The sequence below is a fragment of the Bufo gargarizans genome, chromosome 2 (assembly GCF_014858855.1).
Source record: "Bufo gargarizans isolate SCDJY-AF-19 chromosome 2, ASM1485885v1, whole genome shotgun sequence".
Taxonomy (NCBI): domain Eukaryota; kingdom Metazoa; phylum Chordata; class Amphibia; order Anura; family Bufonidae; genus Bufo; species Bufo gargarizans.
Window position 1 is genome coordinate 517685802 of NC_058081.1, and position 23504 is coordinate 517709305.

Below are 23504 nucleotides of genomic sequence, written 5' to 3' on the forward strand. Positions count from 1 at the left end.
TGTGTAAACTGCCCTGCGGTGTCAATTTCTGATGTGGCACCGATGTGACTTGTTGCAAATTTTCCCCACGGTGTTCGATGAGGAAGCGAAAATCCACACCATAATCCAATTATTACACATTTTGTGCAGCAGGAAATATAGGCTCCTGGCAGACTAGCGTGTCTGGATGCGTTCAGTGAAAAATGCGCAATTTCATAGGCAAAGTCAGTTATGCCTGCGATCGCGTTCAGTTTTTATCACAAAGGTGCAATGTGTTTTGCACGCACGTGATAAGAGTGAATGTATACAAACATCATCTCTTAGCAACCATCTGTGAAAAACGCATCGCTTGCGGATGCGATTTTCACGCAGCTCCATTGACGTCTATGGGGCTGTGAAAAATCGCTGAATATAGAACATTCAGCGCTTTTCACGCAACGCACAAGTGATGCGTGAAAACCAACGCACATGTACACATGCCCCATTGAAATCAATGGGTCCGAATCCTGTGCGGGCACAATGCGTTCATATCACTCATTGCACCCGCACAGAATACTCGCTCGTCTGCAAGGGGCCTACAGCCATTAAAAAAAAATATATATATAATTATATATATAAAAAATTGCCTCCCTTCTGCGATGATATTTCTTCCCATGTAACCGCTGCAGACTGACAAGGAACAAAATGTTTTTTTCCGCAGGTGAAATCTGCGCCAAAATCTGCATGATTTAGTGCAGAACTGCTGTAGTGCGCTAGAGTGCATGTAGGTTTCTGCAAGATTGTCCTGCAGAAGAAACTACTTCAAAGTGGATGGCGCTTATTCATATAGGACACAAAATGAGCACTTTGGGTTTATTTCCTGGACTTCGCGTGGGCTTTGCTTCACAAACAGGGATTTAAAAGGGAAGGTATGATACTGACCAAATTTATCAAAGTAGTGCACACCATACAGTATAACGTATTTGGTTCGACTCATGACATACTAGAAACAGTTCACACCTCTCGGCCCCTGTAAACTTGCAGAGGAAATAATTCGGCCAGTACAGCCATACCCCTTCGAGGCAGCTTGTTTTACCTGTATATAACCAAGCGCCTGACGGGCTGAACCCTTGCAGTGGAAGAATGTGTTGCTATGGACCTGCTGCAACCAATTATATCATATTTTAATTTACTAAAACCAATCAGATCTCTGCTTTAACAAAAACAGAATCCGATTGTGAATTTATACCAACCAATCAGATCCGTGTTTTCAACTATTGTCTGCTGCGGCCAATCATACCAGTTTTCATTTTTCAGTCTGCCCCAGAAGAACAAGAGCACAACCTGATTGGGTGGCATCGGCAATGTAAGGTCTGAAACCTCCATACGATAGCATGATTATTATAAGAAACATAGGTTTCCAGCACAGCATATAACTGTACATCTAATATATAAAGCTTAGTGTGTGTGTGTGTATACGGGCAAGTTTTCTACACGGGTGCAATGCGCGAGGTGAACGCATTGCACCCGCACTGAATCCGGACCCCTTTATTTCTATGGTGCTGTGCACACGATCGGTGATTTTCACGCATCACTTGTCCGTTGCGTGAAAATCACAGCATGCTCTACATTGTGTGTTATTCACGCAACAGATACCCCATAGAAGTAAATTGTATAAAAATCGCAAGCAAGTGCGAATGCGGTGCGATTTTCACGCATGGTTGCTAGGAGATGATCGGGATGGGAACCCGATCATTATTTTCCCTTATAACATGGTTATAAGGGAAAATAATAGCATTCTTAATACAGAACGCTTAGTAAAATAGGAATGGAGGGGTTAAAAAAATAAAATAAAAATTAAACTCACCTCATCCACTTCTCTTCTTTCTTCTTCTTTTATGACCAGAGAGGAAAAGGACCTTTAGTGACGTCACTGCACTCATCACATGGTCCATCACATGATCCATCATCGTGGTGATGGATCATGTGATGGACCATGTGACAAGCACAGTGACCAAAGGTCCTTTTCCTCCCAGGTCATCAAAGAAGACAGAAGACCAGCCGGGCAGCGCGAACAAGTGGATGAGGCGTGTTTAATTATTTAAAAAAATTATTCCTATTTTCCTAAGCGTTCTGTATTAAGAATGCTATTATTTTCCCTTACAACCATGTTATAAGGGAAAATAATAAAATCTACACAACACCCAACCTAAACTTCTGTGAAGAAGTCCAGGTTTGGGTACCAAACATGCCGATTTTTCTCAAGCACGTGCCAAACGCTTTAAAACGCTTTGCACTCGCTCGCAAAAATCACGCATTTTCCCGCAACGCACCCGCATCCTATCCGGCCCTCACACGCGACGCCCATGTGAAAGAAGCCTTAAAGGAGTGGAGTGCTGTGGAGGTCACAGTTCAGGTAGGGTGGCCATTCAGGCCAACCTCAAAAGACAGACTTTAAAACGCCCACGGTCCTACTAAGTCACGCCTTTGACCTGGTTAGGCCACACCCCCTCACACTCCACAGCCGACCAGGATTAAAAAATGAAGGGAAAAATAAACTTGTCAGCTGCAGGGGTGGGAGGGAGGGTGACTTTTTCCCTGCAACTCACGCTCAGACAGCACAGTGCTGATGTCTGAGAGTGAGCTGTTCAAAAGGACATCCGCAGATGTCGGGGCACCCCACACTTTTTATGGTGCACAAGCTTTGGCAAAAATACCGGGCGCTGTTATCAGTAAGGTTTTTTTTGCAGTTTTCCCCTATTTGGAGAAATCCGCACCTTCCTGAACTATTCCAGTTAGATGGCTTCTCACCCTGGGCGCGCAAAGGAGTGAGATATTTAAGTCAACTTCAGAGTGCCGATGTTTTTAAGTCCTTTGAACAGTTGAGAATTGAATTTGGTCTCCCACACACGGCCTTCTATCAATTTCTACAACTTCGTCATGCCTTTCAGACACAGGCTAAATCTGTGTCGTTGAAATGCACTACGGTCCCATTGTTTCAGCAGCTTCTCACAAACGGCTCCTCGAGCGGTCTGATATCCTCTATGTACAGGAACTTGTATGCGAAATCACTGAAGCAAGAGGTCTTAGCAGTCAAATCTAAATGGGAAAGGGAGGTCGGGCCGATCTCAGAAGAGCAGTGGAAATCGCTTTTGGCTCTCACTCCACATTTGTCAGTTTGTGAGGGGCAGCATATGTCCCAGCTGTTTTTAATACACCAGGTGTATAGGACGCCAGAGTTTTTATGCCGGATAGGTGTTCGGGAGGATGCGGATTGTCCTAGATGTGGCAGGGGTCCTGCATCCTTGTTACACATGTTCTGGGATTGTGCGAAGCTCCGGAACTTTTGGTCTGCGGTTCTAGCCCTAATAAAAGATGCATATAATATTGAGGTCCCGTCTGGACCAAGAGCATGTGTGGTCGGGATATTGGACATCAAAAATCGACATCACCGTCTGGGAGTACAGCATCTGCTATTTCAGGCTAGGAAACTAATAGCTAGATATTGGCTTAGACCTCAATCCCCAACTAGGGGAGAATTCCTCAATAGAATATCAGATATATTACGCTTAGAGAAAGGTGTGCATGTTAAAAGAAACCGTGTTGTGAAGTTTAACAAAATATGGGATAATTGGGAGAAATGCAGGGTACAGTGTCCGGTTTAGCCTCTCCTTGCAGTCGAACAGTAGGGTAGGTAGTGGCACAGGTCTTGTTTCTGCGTGCTTTCTATCTCCTCTATCCTATTTTGCTCTGGATGTATGCTGTATGAAGGTGTGTGGTACTACGTAGGTCGAAGGTCTGCTACACAGATGGGAAGAGTACACCAAGAGATATGCCTTTGTTATGCTAATAGGTTGACCAATTTTGGAGTTCAGATCCGCTCCATCGCTCGGGTAGGGGGAGTTGGGCTTTAGGTGGGTAGGGAGCGATGGTTTCCTGTTTATAAATTATTGGATGGGAATTCCGGTTCTGTATCAGGTATGCTTTGTAACTGGATTACGTGCTTTTATGTACCTCTTGTACTATGGTTGATGTTACTTGGGATACTCATAGGAGTACCTACTTGTCTGATTGTGTAATGCTATGGTATTTTTGTCATCAACTGTTGCATGTATGCTGTGCAGACTGTCTTCCTTTGTATTTTAGTGATTTTCAAAAAAACAAATAAAAATTATCTGATTCAAAAGGACATCAGTGTACGTCGAGGCCCTGTGCCGGACCGAGGACAGGAAGTCTGAAAGCCGGACTGTCTGCCCTAAAATCTGACCTCTGGACACCCTAGGGGCAGGCCGCTGTGGAGGTCACCGGTAAGGGAGCAGGCCGCTGTGGAGGTCACCGGTAAGGGAGCGGGGTGCTGTGGAGGTCACCGGTAAGGGAGCCAGGAATGGTGGATGCCACAGTTAAGGGGACTATAAGCTATGGTCAGTGTTAAGGGGCGGGTGCTGTAGAGGTCACTGTTAAGGGGGCGGGCCCCTGTGGAGGTCGCTGTCAAGGAGGTAAGGTGCTGTGGAACTCACTGTTAAAGGGGCAGGCTGCTGTGAAGGTCAAAGTTAGGGGGTGGGCTGCTGTGGAGGTCCCATTTTAAGGAGACAAGGCAATGATGCGGGGGGGGGGGGGATCAGTGTTAAGGGGTGGGGGACTGTGGAGGTCACTGTTTAGGGGGCGGGGTACTGTAGATGTCACTATTATAGTGGATAGTGTCGATGTCTTTTAACAACACACACAAACACTAAATGCAATATATAAAATCTACCCGTGCGAAGCCGGGTCCTTCAGCTAGTCATTATATATTTTACAGGTCATGTACACGAACGTACTGTATTTTGTGGTCCGCAAAACACAGATGCCGCCTGTGTGCCCAGTATAGAAATGCCTATTGTCTGCAAAATGGACAAGGATAGGACATGATCTATCATTTTTGCGGCCCCCCTGAAGTGAATGGGTCCGCATCAGAGCCGCACAAAATGCGCTATAAGGGAAAGCCAGGTAACTACTCCCTTGGGAGCTGTAATGGCGGCCATATTGGTCATCACCAGCTATCCCAAATGCATATATAACACCAGAGAACAGCTCGTCGCAGCTTCCACACTCACACAATCAGTCAAAGTTCAAGCAGCAGAGGTTGGGCAGTTTTTCTTTTCATCTTTTAATACTCTACAATTTACAATTTCTCGATTGCTCCATAAAATAAGTGCTTTTTTTCCCCATTTGTTAAAAATAAAATATATATCTTTGCAATGCAGGAAACCCAACCCATCCCACATCTGAGTGACCACCGACCGAGAGACGCCATCTTATCTCCACAATCAGAGGTGGAACGGTCGTCACTCACGGGCAAAAATAAGAAATGATCAAATTAAGTTTTGGGAATTTTATTTTTTTTCTTCTCTTTACCTTTCATCAAAAATAAATCAGTGCGGTGTAATTGATCGTTCTTGAAAAAGAAAATAAACTGCCTTACGTCTAAACCTGCGTATTTAAAATGCATCTTGTGCCTTTTATACATGTGGCCTGTTTTTAAAGGGCCACACATAGAAATCGTTTGGCCTGTGGCAAGATTGGGTCCATAGCAGAGGAAAAGGTATCCTGCCCCTTTAGCGCTGTCCTATGTTGGGGGGGGTTCATGCGAGATTGATCAGAGGTGGGATTGTGCCATCAGACCTTACTGGGTGTCAGACGAAGATGGAGAATTAGCCATTGCATAGCTCACCTCTAGTCACCGCCAAGACTCATCTTGGCAAAAAAAATAAAATAACTAAAAGTTATATCCATATAATAAATGGTTACATCTTTCCCTGATACGGGATTAGTTACAGCCTTCCTATGGAAAGTGGGGATCATTCTACAACGACAGGTTCAATATATTTCTACCCATATTTGGTATATTTTTAACGGCCACTAGCAATACATGCCTTGGTCACTGTTACTCAATTTATGCAGCACAATGAGGCATTCTGGTGGCAGCCCTGGCAGTGATGGCAAAGGAAGAGTTAACAGCTTGGTCAAGCCTGTGCAGTGAATTATAACAGCAGCAGGGAAGTCTAACACAGACTCCCTGACCAAATCACCGGAGCTTCTCGCACCCTCTCCTCCTCTAGGTTTCGGTCATTTTTACTGCTTGGGGTATGAACGACACAGGTGACACAGGTGGCACAAGAGGGAATTGGGCAGACTTAGAGAGAGAAGCAACCTTCTGCTGTTTACTTTTACTTTTTTCTCAGTGCCATTACCGTGGCCACAGCTACTGCCAAAATGGCGACAGCAGCTGCCCCTCCGACTAGGAGGATGGATTTTCCTTCTGAAAAGAAAACAGGTTTTTCTTCCTCCATTTCGGTTTGTTGAGGCAGCAATGGGGATATGGGAGATTCAAACTTTTCTTTTGGCTCCAATGGTGAAGGATCGGAGACGCCTTCTTTCCACTCCTCTGCAGGAGCTGGAGGCTCTATTCCTGAAACTTCCATTATGGCTATGTCCACCTTTGGGGGCTCTGATACATGGGGAGTGGGGCTCTCCTCTTCTACTTGAGATGGAGGTGATGGGGTGCTCAGTGTGGTCAGTGCAGCAGAAGGGATGAACAAGATTTCCCTTTCTTCAGCCTCAACATCCTCTTCCTCCTCCTCCGATTCTTGCTGCTGCTGTTCAAGTCTCTCCTCCACCACCGCTGCCTCCTTTATGACTTCAGCAATCTCCTCCTTCTCCACGTGGACGATGTCAGAGTTAGAGGAGTTGTTCTCGCTGCGTTCCTCCCCTCCGCCGTTGCTGTCCAGGCTTTTTAGCTCCTCAGGATCCATAACCACCTGCTGCCAGGACTCGGGACCCAGGGAAGTGGGTAAGCTTTCAGTTTGCCAGGAGGAAGAGATGGCGAGGCTCTCAGGAGGACTCACCTGTTCCAAGGTATCGCTAGTTAGGATGTAGATGTCGTTACTGTCTTCAGCAATCAGGCCTGGAACATCTTCCTCTTCAGTTTCCAGGCTGAAAGCTGTGCCCTGAAACACACAAGACACAACAGGCACCATTAAAGGAGTTCTGCAGTGCAGTATAATTTATGACTACATATCAATAGAGCCTTTGGTGGTAAGTAAGAGACAAACATTAGCCACAATTTCTACCGTTGCACCATCCACGGTGCACTGATCTAACAATTAGGTAAAAAAAAAAAAAAAAAAGCCACTAGGGGACACTGTCTTAATACTCCATTACAAAATATTTGTCAACTACAGATTGCCATTGGGTGAGCCATGTTCTGTTTTTCTGCTAGATTTGATTAAAGCAGTTCATCTACAAAGTAACGAGCACTAGAAGGCCATGTTGTAATATAGCCTAGAGCTCAAAAATGGACACTAGGGGCCACTATTGTAATCTATAGCTGAGAAATTGACAATAAATTGACACTAGGGACTGTGACTACAAGAGGCTAACTTGCTTGATGGAAGTGAATAGAATCCAGTCAAGATGGCTTCTGCAGGGCCTGGCACAGTGAACACCGACTCATTAATAAATGAGTACATTCTTCACTGAACTGCTGCTCAGAAAGGTCAAGGGAACTAATGCAATTAGAGTGCATTCTGGGCTGCAATTACTGGAACACAAACTGCCAAGAAATAACAGGTCCAGAATGTGGCTGTAACCCAGGAATAATCATCAGAAGGATCTGATGCCCGGTGATTACTGGATCCACAAGTGCATCACATGTCCAAGTTGTGGAAGGGAGGACAACCTTCATCATACAAAACCAAACTTCCACTACTTCTTCTAATGGACTGAAAAGTGACTGAGTTACACCCAAGCAATTAACTTAGTATAATATTTATAATCATCTTGCACCGCAGCCAAGATCTAATCAATGCTGAATAAAATACTATAATACTGTCCTGTATGTTCAAGAATATAACTAATTTAATTCCACCACCTATGTGGAAGAATATAATTACTATATTATTGCCTTGTATGTACAAGAATATAACTACTATAATACTGCCTCCTATGTACAAGAATATAACTACTATATTACTGTCTCCTATGTACAAGAGTATAACTACTATAATGCTGCCTCCTATGTACAAGAATATAACTACTATATTACTGACCTTATGTACAAGAATATAACTACTATAATACTGCTCCTATGTACAAGAGTATAACTACTATAATACTACCCCTATGAGCAAGAATATAACTACTATAATACTGGCCCTATATACAGTAATATAACTAATACTGCTTGTATGTACAAGAATATAACTACTATAATACTGCCTCCTATGTACAAGTATATAACTACTATAAAACTGGCTCTATATACAAGAATATAACTAACACTGCTCCTATGTACAAAAGTATAACTACTATAATACTGCACCTATGTAAAAGAATATAACTAATACTACTAACAATATACTAGAATATATTTATAATACTGCTCCTATGTACAAGAATATAATTACTATAATCCTGCCTCCTATGTACAAGGATATAACTACTATAATACTGCTTCCTAGGTACAAGAATATAACCACTATAATACTACCTTCTATGTACAAGAATATAACTACTATAATACTGCAGTGCACCCATGTACAAGAATATAACTAATACTACTAACTATATACTAGACTATAACTATTATAATACTGCTCCTATATACTAGACTATAACTATTATAATACTGCTCCCATGTACAATAATATAACTACTATAATACTGCCTCCTACGTATAAGAATATAACTACTATAATACTACCTCCTATGTATAAGAATATTACTACTATAATACTGCCTCCTATGTATAAGAATATAACTACTATAATACTGCCTCCTATGTACAAGAATATAACTACTATAATACTACCTCCTATGTATAAGAATATAATTACTATAATACTGCCTTCTAGGTACAAGAATATAACTACAATAATACTGCCCCTATGTAAAAAATTATAATTACTATAATACTGCTCTTTGAGCTGTGAGGTATGAATAGTCAGGATGCAGCAGATATGAATATGAGAAGCGCCTCCTTTGTTTCTTCCAGGATTTAGATTTCAGAGACCCCGGGGACAGACCAAGAGATGCTCATCAGTAATAAGTTCTGATTTGCACAGTAACTTCTGAGAGGCAGTAAAGTCTCCACGGACCTGAGTAACTACCAGTAATAATTAAAGCTTTCCAGAGAGCGCTTAACCCAGAGCAGACGGGAAGGGAGGATATCAGTCTCGCTCTCTCCAAAAACTTGTGATTTACCGACCAAAACTCCACTTTTCATTAAAACTGGCAGTGATGGTGAAACATCCACATCGGAACGCCACTATAGTGAAAGGACCAAAAACACAAAAAAAATATATCAAGAGCAGATTCTTCATGGTTTATGGAACCTCTGATAATATTCTGTGCATTGCTTCTCAGAAAGTGAAGTCCTTTTAAAAACTGCTAAAAAAGGTAAATGTATAAGGGTGGTTTCAGATAAATCTTTTCCAAAACGCAGCTTTTTTTTTTTTTTTTTTATGCAAAAACTGCTGTGGCCAGATGTTACATTATAAAACACTCTACAAACGCGGTGTTTTTTTCCAGTGGCATTTTAAGACCCCATTCACACGGCAAAATCTGTTGGAATTTTAGCACAGATTCAGTGCCAAAATTCTGCTGATGCCGTTTACCTAGCTAGAAGTTTAAAGGGAACCCGTCGTCAGATCTGTGCCATGTAACTAATCACACGCTGCCCCTGAACTCATCTGTAATTGTTTTATTTTTTTTTTTTTATCTCCTCAGCCATTTGGAAGAAATTACCTTTATAAAACGTACCCGACATGCCCGAACTCTGTGACCTAGAGTCACGGAGGGACATTTATTAAGCCAATTACGCTACTATTGTGGCTTCGACAGTTTTCCGATGGGCTTAACAGAAGTGGGCGGGGCTTTGTGCCGCCAGCAGCATTTACTATAACCTTCGACAGAAAGTGGTGGAAGTTATAGCTGAAGTCTACTCCCCATTGGGGCGGCTCTGTGCAATTGCCGAGTCACTGCTGTGAGACCACCCATCCAATTAGGTCATCCCTCTAGCCTGGCGCATTCGAAATCTTGCTCATGGCCAAGCTAGAGGAATGTCAACCAGAGCTGGATCGGCGGTCTTACAGCAACTGCACGGAGCTACCCCAGTGACTCCATGTGTCTAGGAGGAAATAAAAAACAACAATTACCGATGCAGAGAGCAGCATGTTGTTACTTACATAGCCCAGATCTGATGACGGCTTCCCTTTAAAGTCACAACTGTGCCAAGAAAAAGCATGTCCCTTTTTGGTGCGGTTTCCTGACTGACTCTGTGGCGGGTGTCTGCTGCCAGTTTAGCTCTCATTCAAAGAAAAAAACTGAGGCAGAAACTGCTTCTGCAGCAGAATAAGTATCAGATTATGACTATCAAAATCCGCCATGTTACCGTGCCCTACCGTGATTTCCTTGCTTTTTTGTGCTCACTTAACTTTTTATCTTTTTTTTTCCTCCCTCTGCATTTTTTGTTTAATCACAGTATGCTCTGCTGCGATTCAGACAGTTTCCCCGAAAACCTTACTATTGAAAAATAAAATCTGGAAGAATAAATAAATGAATGAATACACAGCACATTCAAATACGAACAGAGGAAGATTATGGAGGGGGGCTGAGGATCATTAAATGTGGAGCACACAAACGTATTTTTTTCTGTTTCAGTTCCTTTTTTTTAGGTCCGTATGTGGAATCATAAAATGATGTCCTAGTTTTTTTTTTTTTGGGGGCAGATTTGTGTTTTGCAGAATGCAAAATACATATGGTCGGCTACACGACAATCTTTGTCACATCCAAGGATCGTGGAGTAGCGGTGCTAGCACAGAAATTAATGGGGTCACAGCAGGATGCTCTTGTTTGGTGTGACTGCAACCCTAGAATAAAAAAAAAAAAAAAAAAAAAAAAAAAAAAAAAAGAGAAATCCAGCAGTGTTGCGATTTGGGGGTTGCAAAGTCGGACTGCGACCCCCATTCGTTTCTATGGCAGCTCCGCTACACTGCAATCCTTGGGCGCGACTGCTGTTGCACAACCAATATCGCCGTGTAGCCAAAACCCCGATTGGTCAGTAGCGATTTAAATACGTATAATTGTCCAAAAGAAGCAAAATCAGCCAAACATCATCTTGGGGAGGTTGACTGACTGACAGGAAGGATCAAAAGAGGTTTGTAATGTAATATCGCCCTCTAGCGCTAAAGGAAAAAGAAAAATGAATCAAAAAGGCACAATATACAATGAATAAAGGGAATCTAATAAAATACAACATTAATGTCACAGGGGGAAACTTGGGACACGATTTGAGGTGGACGTATCTCTTTAAGGATCGGAGACAAACTAAAACTCATCAGTGCAGACAGTAAAGCTGCTTTATTTGCAGGAATGCCACAGAACAGCTACCCAGTATCCTCCTCTCCTCATTGCTGCCAGCCCCGGGCAGTGCCTTATGTAACAGGCAGTCTGGGAATCACATAAGAGACATTTTTAAGATGTTGCTAGTGGTTCAGATTTTCTGTATACATTAAAAATGGAAGCCATGCATATCCACTCCAGATCAAAGTATAGGTATAGCTCCAATATAATCCTGCACATCAGCGAGTATGTCTAATGACCACCCCGGTACCTACCTTTATAATGAGGCTGGGAGACGCTGTGCTACATCATTTCCGTAACGTCTAGTTAACGGCAAGGTAGAGTGGGGGGGTGACGAAACATTATTGACATGAGACTTGATTGTCACATGGCGGGGGGGACAAGCGTCCCACAGTGGCCATCCGATCACAATGACACAATACAATGAGATCATGTCTCCATTTAGATCACATCATCTAAGCCAGGGACATCGCTGCTCTTGGCTCCCCTTAATAAAACCACATTAGAGACAAGTTAGAGCCATTAACAACAAGATGGGAACTCAAAGATCAATGTGTTGCTGCCCCGGGACTCCCCACATCACAATAGATATTTCATATTGTAACAGCGACTTAAAGGGGCACTGACGTATACAGCATATGTGACAAGTGGGCGTTGTGGGTTATGTAGTACACCAGTGGTCACCTGACAGAATGCAATTCATCAGAGCTACTGTGAGGGGTATCGTCCGTTGTCCTGGCAACTAGAAGTATCGTAAATGCAGCTTTGGAGGTGATTGGAGTATAAGACAGTGGAGAAGATTTATCAAAACTGGTGTAAAGGAAAACTGGCTTAGTTGTCCATAGCAACCAATCAGATTCCACCTTTCATGTTCCAAAGGAGCTCTCAAAAATGAAAGTGGAATCTGATTGGTTGCTATGGGCAACTACGCCAGTTTTCCCTTTACAGCAGTTTTGATAAATCTCCTCCACTGAGCAGTAGATGTAAGGCAAAAGGATTTCCAGTAAGGTAGAGTTTAAAGAAAGATGAAGGGGTTAACCAAGGACTGAGCGTCTGCACCTGGAAAATGGGTGTGAGAAAGTCGGGGCTAACGGAGCAGAAGAAGTGGAGCTGACAGAACCCAATACAATGTGCGGGTAAGGGGGGCCTGGGAGAGGATTTCATTAAGAACCGGCAACCAGACAAGACCACCCAGCAATCAGTAAGGGGCATATTGAGCTGGGTCATTCAATGTCAACCTCTGGCCCCAAATGAGTAATGTCACAGATACTATAACATTCCATTAATCTGGCATCTGATTGTATTGGCTTCCACCAGCAGGACTTTAGCCAGTGTCCATTCTATTCATGAATCAGCAGGCCCAGGATGAACAAAGCTGTAGGACCTCTCCAATACATTGGCTGCAGGGCAGGGAATGGTGGGAGGACACAGCTGTGTCTGTGGGGGCTCCGAAAATTTCCCCCTAGTGTTCCCTAGCCCTTATGTTAGGGGTCACTTCATATCTCTGTCTACAGTCAGAGCTTCAGAGCTGAATTCAAGCTGTTTACATTAGCATCCTCTGTAAGGAATGCACTCCATATTACCTCGGTGGTGCCAAAAACGCTGGCAAGAAAAGCAGGGACATTGCAAAGTTCTCTACATTGAGACACCGTAAGAACCAGAAAGATGCCAAATAAGTAAGGCTACTTTCACACTAGCGTTCGGGCGGATCCGTTCAGAACGGATCCGCCCATAATAATGCAGACGGAGGCTCCGTTCAGTACGGATCCGTCTGCATTATTTTAGCAAAAAAAAGCTAAGTGTGGAAATAGCCTGGGACGGATCCGTCCAGACTTTCAATGTAAAGTCAATGGGGGACGGATCCGCTTGAAGATTGAGCCACATTGTGGCATCTTCAAACGGATCCGTCCCCATTGACTTACATTGTAAGTCTGGACGGATCCGCACGCCTCCGCACGGCCAGGCGGAAACCCGAACGCTGCAAGCAGCGTTCAGCTGTCCGCCTGTCCGTGCGGAGGCGAGCGGAGCGGAGGCTGAACGCCACCAGACTGATGCAGTCTGAGCGGATCCGCCTCCATTCAGACTGCATCAGGGGTGGACGGCTGCGTTCGGGTCCGCTCGTGAGCTCCTTCAAACGGAGCTCACGAACGGAATACCGAACGCTAGTGTGAAAGCAGCCTAACTAGTGATTGCCCTCTAAATGACAAAAGCGATCTATGATAACTGCTGGACACGAACACATCGCAGTATTATTGTGACGGCGAAAACAGGCCACCAAATGTCACTACTCCCTATTCTCACATTAATAAAAAATAAAGGGTTATATGTAATCTAAGGGTTAAAATACTGCAGACTTCAAGCAGAACCCCGCTGCCAAATTATATAAGAGGAGCCACATAAGTGACAGTCTTACCCGGCGAGACGGCTGGAGAGCTGCAGATTCCAGTGAAGAGACTGTAACATCTGCGCTGGGAGCAGTGACGAGGGGCGCGCGCGCGCTTGACACACACACACACACACAGCAGAGGGAGGGAGCGCGCAGCGACCCAGTTTTGTTTAGGCTTTGACTCAGCTGCAGGGCAAATGGCAACGTGATGCCAAAGCGATGCTGGGAAACAACAAAGCAAGAGCGAGCGGGGAGAGTAAACAGACTGTGGATCAATAGATTATGAAATAAAAGGTCTGGTCACAGGGATCATGTGGCTGACTGCAAGCAATCTGGGAGACGCCGACTGTAAGACCGGTGAATGCAGTGCTCTACAATGGGATAAGTGAACGTCCCGGACCCCCATGATCACTACTTTATGTCACACCTCCAGAGCTGAGGACCCCCAGAGACATTTATATCATATGTGACTGATATCAGCCACACCTGTTATAACGCTCCTTTCATTCAACTGCATGGTTCGTGGTGGACTGGGGTCTCTAAGTGTCCCCCAACTGCAATGAAAAGCAGCTGGTATATTTACACGATCTGCAAGAACACGTGCAGAGCGTGAACACTTCAAGGTCTCCTAATAGTGCAAGCAGCTGTATAATAAAAGCAGTGCCCTTGTGCCCACCCCAACATTGCTTCACCGTCTAGATTCTTATACCCACAGATGTGTCCAGTCCCAGATCAGCTGCCAAAAAAGGAACCACCGCCTTCGTACGGTATATCTGAACCCTGAGGAATGTGGTTAATGGACTGGAGATTTCAAGCAAAAGGAGGTCACCCTGAGAGCGCTGGAGATCCTCACGTGTCTGACATCTGCACAGGGAGCAATGAAAGGCTCTTATAATCCATCAGGAAATGACTCTGTCCGCCGAGGCTTTAGCCGGGGAGAATTTACCTTATATCCAGCTGGACGGCCACGTCCTATAATCCTGGGTATGAACGCAGAGACTGATTTTGTGGCTCAGCGACATGGTGATATGGAGGGCACTAAGGAGGCTGGCACATCCAAGGTGAAGACACCTCTCTGTGGAGAGCCAGCAGGCACTGAGCGCAAAGGCAACAATGTAGAACTGACCAGAAGACTCAAGATATCACTGTCCAAAATCTCACCTCCCAGAGATGAAAGGGAACAAATCTATTCACTGTAGTATTATAGTAGTTATATTGTTGTACATAGGAGGCAGTATTATAGTAGTTATATTTATATACATAAGAGGTAGTATTATAGTACCGTATTTTTCGCTTTATAAGACACACCTAAATTTAGGAAAAAATGGTCTGCTTTTGGTGGGTTTTGAACTATGGGGAATTTGGAATCTGTTGATGTCGCAGCGTTATGAAGGGGGGGGGGGGGTCCGTGGAGGATCTGGGGAGGACAGTGTTATGAGGGGGGGGGGGGGATCTGGGGAGGACAGTGTTATGAGGGGGGGGAATCTGGGGAGGACAGTGTTATGAGGGGGGGGAATCTGGGGAGGACAGTGTTATGAGGGGGGGGGGGGGAATCTGGGGAGGACAGTGTTATGAGGGGGGGGGGGGGAATCTGGGGAGGACAGTGTTATGAGGGGGGGGGGGGGAATCTGGGGAGGACAGTGTTATGAGGGGGGGGGGGGAATCTGGGGAGGACAGTGTTATGAGGGGGGGGGGGGGAATCTGGGGAGGACAGTGTTATGAGGGGGGGGGGGGGAATCTGGGGAGGACAGTGTTATGAGGGGGGGAATCTGGGGAGGACAGTGTTATGAGGGGGGAGGAAATCTGGGGAGGACAGTGTTATGAGGGGGAGAATCTGGGGAGGACAGTGTTATGAGGGGGAGAAATCTGGGGAGGACAGTGTTATGAGGGGGGGGGGGGGGATCTGGGGAGGACAGTGTTATGAGGGGGAGAAATCTGGGGAGGACAGTGTTATGAGGGGGGGGGGGGGGATCTGGGGAGGACAGTGTTATGAGGGGGAGAAATCTGGGGAGGACAGTGTTATGAGGGGGAGAGATCTGGGGAGGACAGTGTTATGAGGGGGAGAAATCTGGGAGGACAGTGTTATGAGGGGGAGAGATCTGGGGAGGACAGTGTTATGAGGGGGAGAAATCTGGGGAGGACAGTGTTATGAGGGGGAGAGATCTGGGGAGGACAGTGTTATGAGGGGGAGAAATCTGGGGAGGACAGTGTTATGAGGGGGAGAAATCTGGGGAGGACAGTGTTATGAGGGGGAGAATCTGGGGAGGACAGTGTTATGAGGGGGAGAAATCTGGGGAGGACAGTGTTATGAGGGGGAGAAATCTGGGGAGGACAGTGTTATGAGGGGGAGAAATCTGGGGAGGACAGTGTTATGAGGGGGAGAAATCTGGGGAGGACAGTGTTATGAGGGGGAGAAATCTGGGGAGGACAGTGTTATGAGGGGGAGAAATCTGGGGAGGACAGTGTTATGAGGGGGAGAAATCTGGGGAGGACAGTGTTATGAGGGGGAGAAATCTGGGGAGGACAGTGTTATGAGGGGGAGAAATCTGGGGAGGACAGTGTTATGAGGGGGAGAAATCTGGGGAGGACAGTGTTATGAGGGGGAGAAATCTGGGGAGGACAGTGTTATGAGGGGGAGAAATCTGGGGAGGACAGTGTTATGAGGGGGAGAAATCTGGGGAGGACAGTGTTATGAGGGGGAGAAATCTGGGGAGGACAGTGTTATGAGGGGGAGAAATCTGGGGAGGACAGTGTTATGAGGGGGAGAAATCTGGGGAGGACAGTGTTATGAGGGGGAGAAATCTGGGGAGGACAGTGTTATGAGGGGGAGAAATCTGGGGAGGACAGTGTTATGAGGGGGAGAAATCTGGGGAGGACAGTGTTATGAGGGGGAGAAATCTGGGGAGGACAGTGTTATGAGGGGGAGAAATCTGGGGAGGACAGTGTTATGAGGGGGAGAATCTGGGAGGACAGTGTTATGAGGGGGAGAAATCTGGGGAGGACAGTGTTATGAGGGGGGGGGGGGGGAATCTGGGGAGGACAGTGTATGAGGGGGGGGGGAATCTGGGGAGGACAGTGTATGAGGCGGGGGGAATCTGGGGAGGACAGTGTATGAGGCGGGGGGAAATCTGGGGAGGACAGTGTATGAGGCGGGGGGAAATCTGGGGAGGACAGTGTTATGAGGCGGGGGGAAATCTGGGGAGGACAGTGTTATGAGGCGGGGGGAAATCTGGGGAGGACAGTGTTATGAGGCGGGGGGAAATCTGGGGAGGACAGTGTTATGAGGCGGGGGGAAATCTGGGGAGGACAGTGTTATGAGGCGGGGGGAAATCTGGGGAGGACAGTGTTATGAGGCGGGGGGAAATCTGGGGAGGACAGTGTTATGAGGCGGGGGGAAATCTGGGGAGGACAGTGTTATGAGGCGGGGGAAATCTGGGGAGGACAGTGTTATGAGGCGGGGGGAAATCTGGGGAGGACAGTGTTATGAGGCGGGGGGAAATCTGGGGAGGACAGTGTTATGAGGCGGGGGGAAATCTGGGGAGGACAGTGTTATGAGGCAGGGGGAAATCTGGGGAGGACAGTGTTATGAGGGGGAGGAAATCTGGGGAGAACAGTGTTATGAGGGGCGGGAAATCTGGGGAGGACAGTGTTATGAGGGACGGGAAATCTGGGGAGGACAGTGTTATGAGGGGGGGGGGGGGGAATCTGGGGAGGACAGTGTTATGAGGGACGGGAAATCTGGGGAGGACAGTGTTATGAGGGGCCCTAGTCATAGCAGCCATCACATATAAAGTGTATACAGCAGCCCCTAGCAGTGCTGTTTTGCTAAACTTGAAGTAATCACGTATCTGTAAGCAGTACTCGCCATGCACGCAGCAGGCAGGCCGGCAGCGCACATAACTCCCTCAGTCACGCTCTGGACCCGCCCACTTCATTAATGAAGTGGGCGGGGCTGTAGTGTGACTGAGTGACGTGAGATGCCGGCCTGCCTGCTGCGTGCATGGCGAGTACTGCTTACAGATACGTGATTACTTCAAGTTTAGCAAAGCAGCACTGCTAGGGGCTGCTGTATACACATTATATGTGATGGCTGCTCTTACCCGCTACTACCGCAGGCCGCTACGCCGATACAACACAGCACGGCCTGCAATGTGCCGGCCATGTAATACCGCTGTATTTGCTGTATAAGACGCACGTCCATTTCCCCACCACTTTTGAGGTGGGGGGGTGGGGGTCTTAAGCCTCTTTCACACGACCGTATGGCTTTTTCAGTGTTTTGCAGTCCGTTTTTCACGAATCCGTTGTTCCGTTTAGTTTTTCTGTATGGCATATACAGTATACAGTAATTATATAGAAAAAATTGGGCTGGGCATAATGTATTTCCGTATGTGTTCAGTTTTTTTTTTTGCGGACCTATTGACTTGAAAGGAGCTACGGAACGTAAGGCTACTTTCACACTTGCGCTTGATCGGATCCGTTCTGAACGGATCCGATCATATTAATGCAGACGGAGGCTCCGTTCAGTACGGATCCGTCTGCATTAATAACTTAGAAAAATTTCTAAGTGCGCAAGATGCCTGAGCGGATCCGTTCAGACTTTCAATGTAAAGTCAATGGGGGACGGATCCGCTTGAAGATTGAGCCATATGGTGTCATCTTCAAGCGGATCCGTTCCCATTGACTTACATTGTAAGTCTGAACGGATCCGCTCGCCTCCGCACGGCCAGGCGGACAGCTGAACGCTGCAAGCAGCGTTCAGCTGTCCGCCTGGCCGTGCGGAGGCGAGCGGAGCGGAGGCTGAACGCCGCCAGACTGATGCAGTCTGAGCGGATCCGCTCCATTCAGACTGCATCAGGGCTGGACGGAGGCGTTCGGGTCCGCTCGTGAGCTCCTTCAAACGGAGCTCACGAGCGGACCGACGAACGCTAGTGTGAAAGGAGCCTAATTTGCAGGCAATAATAGGACATGTTCTATCTTTGAACGGAACGGAAAAACGGAAAGAAAAACGGTCATATGAAAGAGGCCTTATAAAGGGGAAAATACGGTAATTATATTCTTGCACATAGCAATAGTATTATAGTAGTTATATTCTTCTATATAGGGAACAGTATTATAGTAGTTGTATTTTTTGTATATAGAGCCGTATTATAGTAGTTCTATTCTGGTACATTGGAGGCAGTATTATATTAGGTATATACTGGTACGTAGGAGGCATTATTATAGCAGGTATAATATTGTACACAGTAGTTATATTCTGGTACATTGGAGGCAGTAGTATAGTAGTTATATTCTTGTACATAAGAGGCAGTATTATAGTAGTTCCTTTCTTGTGTATAGGAGGCAGTATTCTATCCTTATACATACGAGACAGTTTTATAGTAGTTATATTCTTATACAAGGGGGAGTTTATAGTTTTGTATATAAGGGCAATATGATAGTTACTTTCTTGTACATAAGTAACAGTATTATAGTAGTTATATCCTTGTGCATGGGCGTTAGTATTACAGTAGCTATAATCTTGTACATAGGAGGCAGTATTATAGTAGTTATAGTCTTGCACATAGGGACAGTATTCTAGCAATATTCATACAGATGCTGGATATCCCCTGTGGTTTGTTATTACAAGCTCTTTCAACTTAGAGTCATAATTCAGTGATCTGGCAATCAAGCTGGTCAGGGGAGCTGCTGTATACCCTGATCAGCATGTTGTTTGGGCAGGCATTTCATTTTGTAGTAGTTTACATTCTTGTATATAAGGGCAATTTGATAGTGGTAACATTCTTGTACATAAGTAACAGCGTTATAGTAGTTATAGAGGACCTTTCACTAGTTTAAAAACTAAAAACTAACTATATCAGTGGGCAGAGCGGCGCCCAGGGGTCCCCCTGCACTTACTAGTATGTCTGGGCGGCGCTCCGTTCGCCCGGTATAGGCTCCGGTGTCTGCAGCTCCCTCTGTTGTACTGGACGGAGTTTTTGTATTAGGCATGTCCCTTGCTGCAGCGCTGGCCAATCGCAGCGCACAGCTCATAGCCTGGGAGTCCCAGGCTATGAGCTGTGCGCTGCGATTGGCCAGCGCTGCAGCAAGGGACAACCCTAATACAAAAACTCCGCCCAGTACAACGTATATTCTTGTACATAGGGGACAACATTATAGTAGTTGCTGCAAAAAATAATCTGGATAAATGTCTTTACAACTTTTCACTAATAAATCCTGCATTCATACCCATCCTCCTTGCTGGATGATGAAGTCTGCGCACATGTCCTCCAGATAAGAGACCCCAAGTTGTACGAGATTGTCTAGTTGGCAATTGCCACGTCTTGTCTGCTCCCACAGGAGGCGCTGCAGGAGGACAAGAGGTACCAGTACCTGCAAGATAAGGAAATACTATATCATTTTTTTGTTCTGCAGGAAACAAATTGTGTAAAGAATCAGATAGAGAAGCAGCTATATTGTAACTGGCTAACTGGAGAGAGTGATCATTAACCTCCTAGACACCAGCAATTGTGGAACTACAACTCTCAGCATGCCCTGACAGCTGAAGACCCCTCGAAAGCAATTCTGCCTGGTCATGCAGTGATATGACAGCAGAGGTGTATTACTGCATAAGGAGGAAGATTCATCCTTGGAGAAGCTATGTGACAGCCAATGTTAGGCTACTTTCACACCTGCGTTCGGTGCGGATCCATCTTGTATCTGCACAGATGGATCTGCACCGATAATGCAAGATAATGCAAACACTTGTATCCGTTCATAACGGATCCTTTTGCATTATTCATTAAAAAAAAAAAAAAAAAAAAAAAAGACGGAACGGATCCGTCTGGACTTACACTGAAAGTCAATGGGGGACGGATCCGTTTTCAATTGCACCATATTGTGTCAGTGAAAATTGACCCGTCCCCATTGACTTACATTGCAAGTCAGGACGGATCCGTTTGGCTCCGCATCGTCAGGCGGACATCAAAACGCTGCAAGCTGCCCTTTAGTGTCCGCCTAAAAAGCGGAATGGAGGCGCAACAGAGCCAAACTGATGCATTCTGAACGGATCCTTATCCATTCAGAATGCATTGGGGCTTAACCGATCTTTTTTGGGCCGCTTGAGAGAGCCCTGAAACGGATCTCACAAGCGGACCCTGAAACGCCAGTGTGAACCTTCACCCAGCAAATATAAGAAAAGAGGACAACAGAACAGTGTCTTGTCCTCAGCTTCCTCGGCAAATTGTATATGCTGGGTGCTGGACTCCTTTTCGGCAATTTCTTGTACTAAACAGAAATAGACAATTTTGATATGGGCAGGTTTAAAAAAAACTAAACCCCAGTTACAAAAGAACATATTGGTGGTCGAGTTGCTCCAAATCTACCGACAGGTTCATTGTAAGCTCTAAATCTTGAAAGGACATGTAATTAATTCATAGTGTAAAGTTATGTGCTTGAGGCAAAGGAGGCAATGCAGCTGGTACCTCAAACATGCCCCAAGCACAATTACAGGAGTGGGTACAGACATTGCTCACCTTATTCCAGCCAGTGGTCTGTAAAGCAGCGTCATCCGATTCCTTCTTGAATAACTCATAAGTCAGGCTCCTGTGACAATGAACTAAAATTATTATATTACTTATATGGTGCCAAAGCAGGCCCCCCTGCCATACCCAGTTATGGAATACCCACGCATCAATCACTCCCATGCAATGCCGAGTACAGAGGGCAACACCACAGATTGATGATTAATTTACTATACATTTTAATAAAGTCACACCGTGCCTCACTTTATCCAACTTCTATGTCACAAAAAGTGAAATAGGGGCGTCATGGAGCTTATTCTGACCACCATATTTCTTAATATATTTACACCAGACAACTGGTATACATACTCAGATCAATCTCCTGCTTCCCTTCTATTACAAAGCTGGCTGCCTGCAGCCACCAGTAGGGGGAGCTCAGTGCATAGAAATGTATGCAGTTATTGTAATGACCGGTTTCCTCTGAGTTCACATTAGAAAATTTCGTTCAGTTCAGTGCTGGGCCCCCGAAGCAGTTGCATACCTCCATTTTTAAGGTATGCAATTTGCCGCTAAGGCGGTTGATAGTGTAGAGTGGAATTATCTGTGGGGGATTCTGAGGGCTATGGGCTTTGGCGCACGTTTTATCCAATGGGTACAGGTGTTATACTCGAGTCCTAAGGAGCGCGTTAGAGCTAATGGGGGTTGTCGGATAGCTTTACTCTGGCTAGAGGCACTAGACAGGGATGCCCACTGTCGCCTTTGTTATTTGCTCTAGCTATTGAGCCACTAGCAGCTTTAATACGCCTGTCACCTCATATTTTGGGGTTCAGATACGGTGTGGTGCAGAATAAAGTGGCTATGTACGCTGATGACACCTTGCTGTTCTTGGGCGATACTGGGACATCCCTGGATGCGGCCAAGGCTCTAATTGATCGGTTCGGGAGCTTCTCTGGACTTACGATTAATTGGCAAAAGTCTGCTCTGGTGCCTGTAAGATGGGCAGGTTCCGTCGGTCGAGCAAGTAAACAGTAAGGTACCCTGGGTGGATAAATGCAAATATTTGGGGTTGTACATAACACCTAGATTGTTGGAATTTGAAGAATTAAAATCTGACCCCTTAACCTGCTACTTTTAGACTAAAGGTACGGACGCGGTGTAGGCTCTTTCTATCTGTAGTGGGTAGAGTGAATCTTTTAAAGATGGTAATGATGCCTCAGCTGCTTTATGTACTCAACAATGCCCCTGTGTGGATCCCTTTGGCTAGGTTTAGGAGGATACATTCTATGTTCAGGGACCTTATTTGGAAGTGTGGTCGAGCAAGGATCAAACTGGAAACGTTGCCTAGACGGAAGGAGGTTTGGCAGTCCCGAATGCCTGGATTTATTGCTTGGCCTCTCGGTGTCAGCACTTTAAGGGCTGGATTGATTTTCAGACGCCGGATGTGACAGGTAGGATACTGCAGCCCTGGTTGGGCAGTCGTGACCTTATGTGTATACTGGAGGGGGCGGGAATGCATGAGGGGAGGGACAAGGTCCTGCTTATCGAGCTTATGAAGAAGGTATGGGCAAAGGTGAAGACACTTAGAGGTGTGGGAGGCATCGGAGACCTTTCCCCAATATGGAACAATAACCTATTGCCAGAATTCACGTCTCTGTCAGGACTTTGGAATTGGGAATCTCATGAGGATAGGTCAACTGCTGGAGGGTGACGTGTTCAAATCATTTCAGGGGCTGCAGCAAGAATTTAACGTCCCCAAGGTTTGGTTTTATCAGTATCTGCGATTGAGGCACGCCTATGATGTCACGGTGAGGAAGGGATGTGTCATAGCCAAAATGGATGTGGTACATAAACTTATTCTGCCGAAAGGGGGGGGGGGGGGGGAGAGGATTGTTATCACAGGTGTATACTTTATTGCTGGACAAGTTCTTAGCTGGGTTCCCTCTGACGCGGATGATGAAATGGGAGGGTGATTTGGGGGCCGTGTCTAAAGATCAGTGGGAGGATATACTGGAGGTAGTTCCCAAAGTGTCCTTAAGTGAGCAGGGTAAATTGTCACAATTCTTTATCATCCACAGAGTATATAAAACGCCGGTATTTTTACGGAAAATTGGTGTTAGGACTGATGACAAGTGTCCCAAGTGTATGGAGGAGGGAGCGGACCTGTTGCATATGCTCTGGTCGTGTCCAGTGATAGGTAGATACTGGGATGAGGTGCTGAACATGATTAAAAATAACTTGACATTGAAAAAGGACCCCAAGAT

General features: G+C 45.7%; 1 protein-coding gene across 4 annotated transcripts in view; it reads right to left on the minus strand.

Annotated features, from left to right (window-relative positions):
- Positions 1-5080: 5080 nt before the first annotated feature.
- The window catches only part of BCL2L13 (BCL2 like 13), a 28442-nt gene continuing 10018 nt past the window's right edge, over positions 5081-23504 (minus strand). For all 4 annotated transcript variants that reach the window (XM_044281354.1, XM_044281353.1, XM_044281351.1 and 1 more), the window contains exons 5-7: positions 21256-21325; positions 19970-20113; positions 5081-6944 (exon numbers count right to left, since the gene is read on the minus strand). In XM_044281354.1, coding sequence (XP_044137289.1) covers positions 6165-6944; positions 19970-20113; positions 21256-21325 — 994 coding nt within the window. In that variant the 3' untranslated portion in view covers positions 5081-6164. The remainder of the gene's footprint in view (positions 6945-19969; positions 20114-21255; positions 21326-23504) is intronic.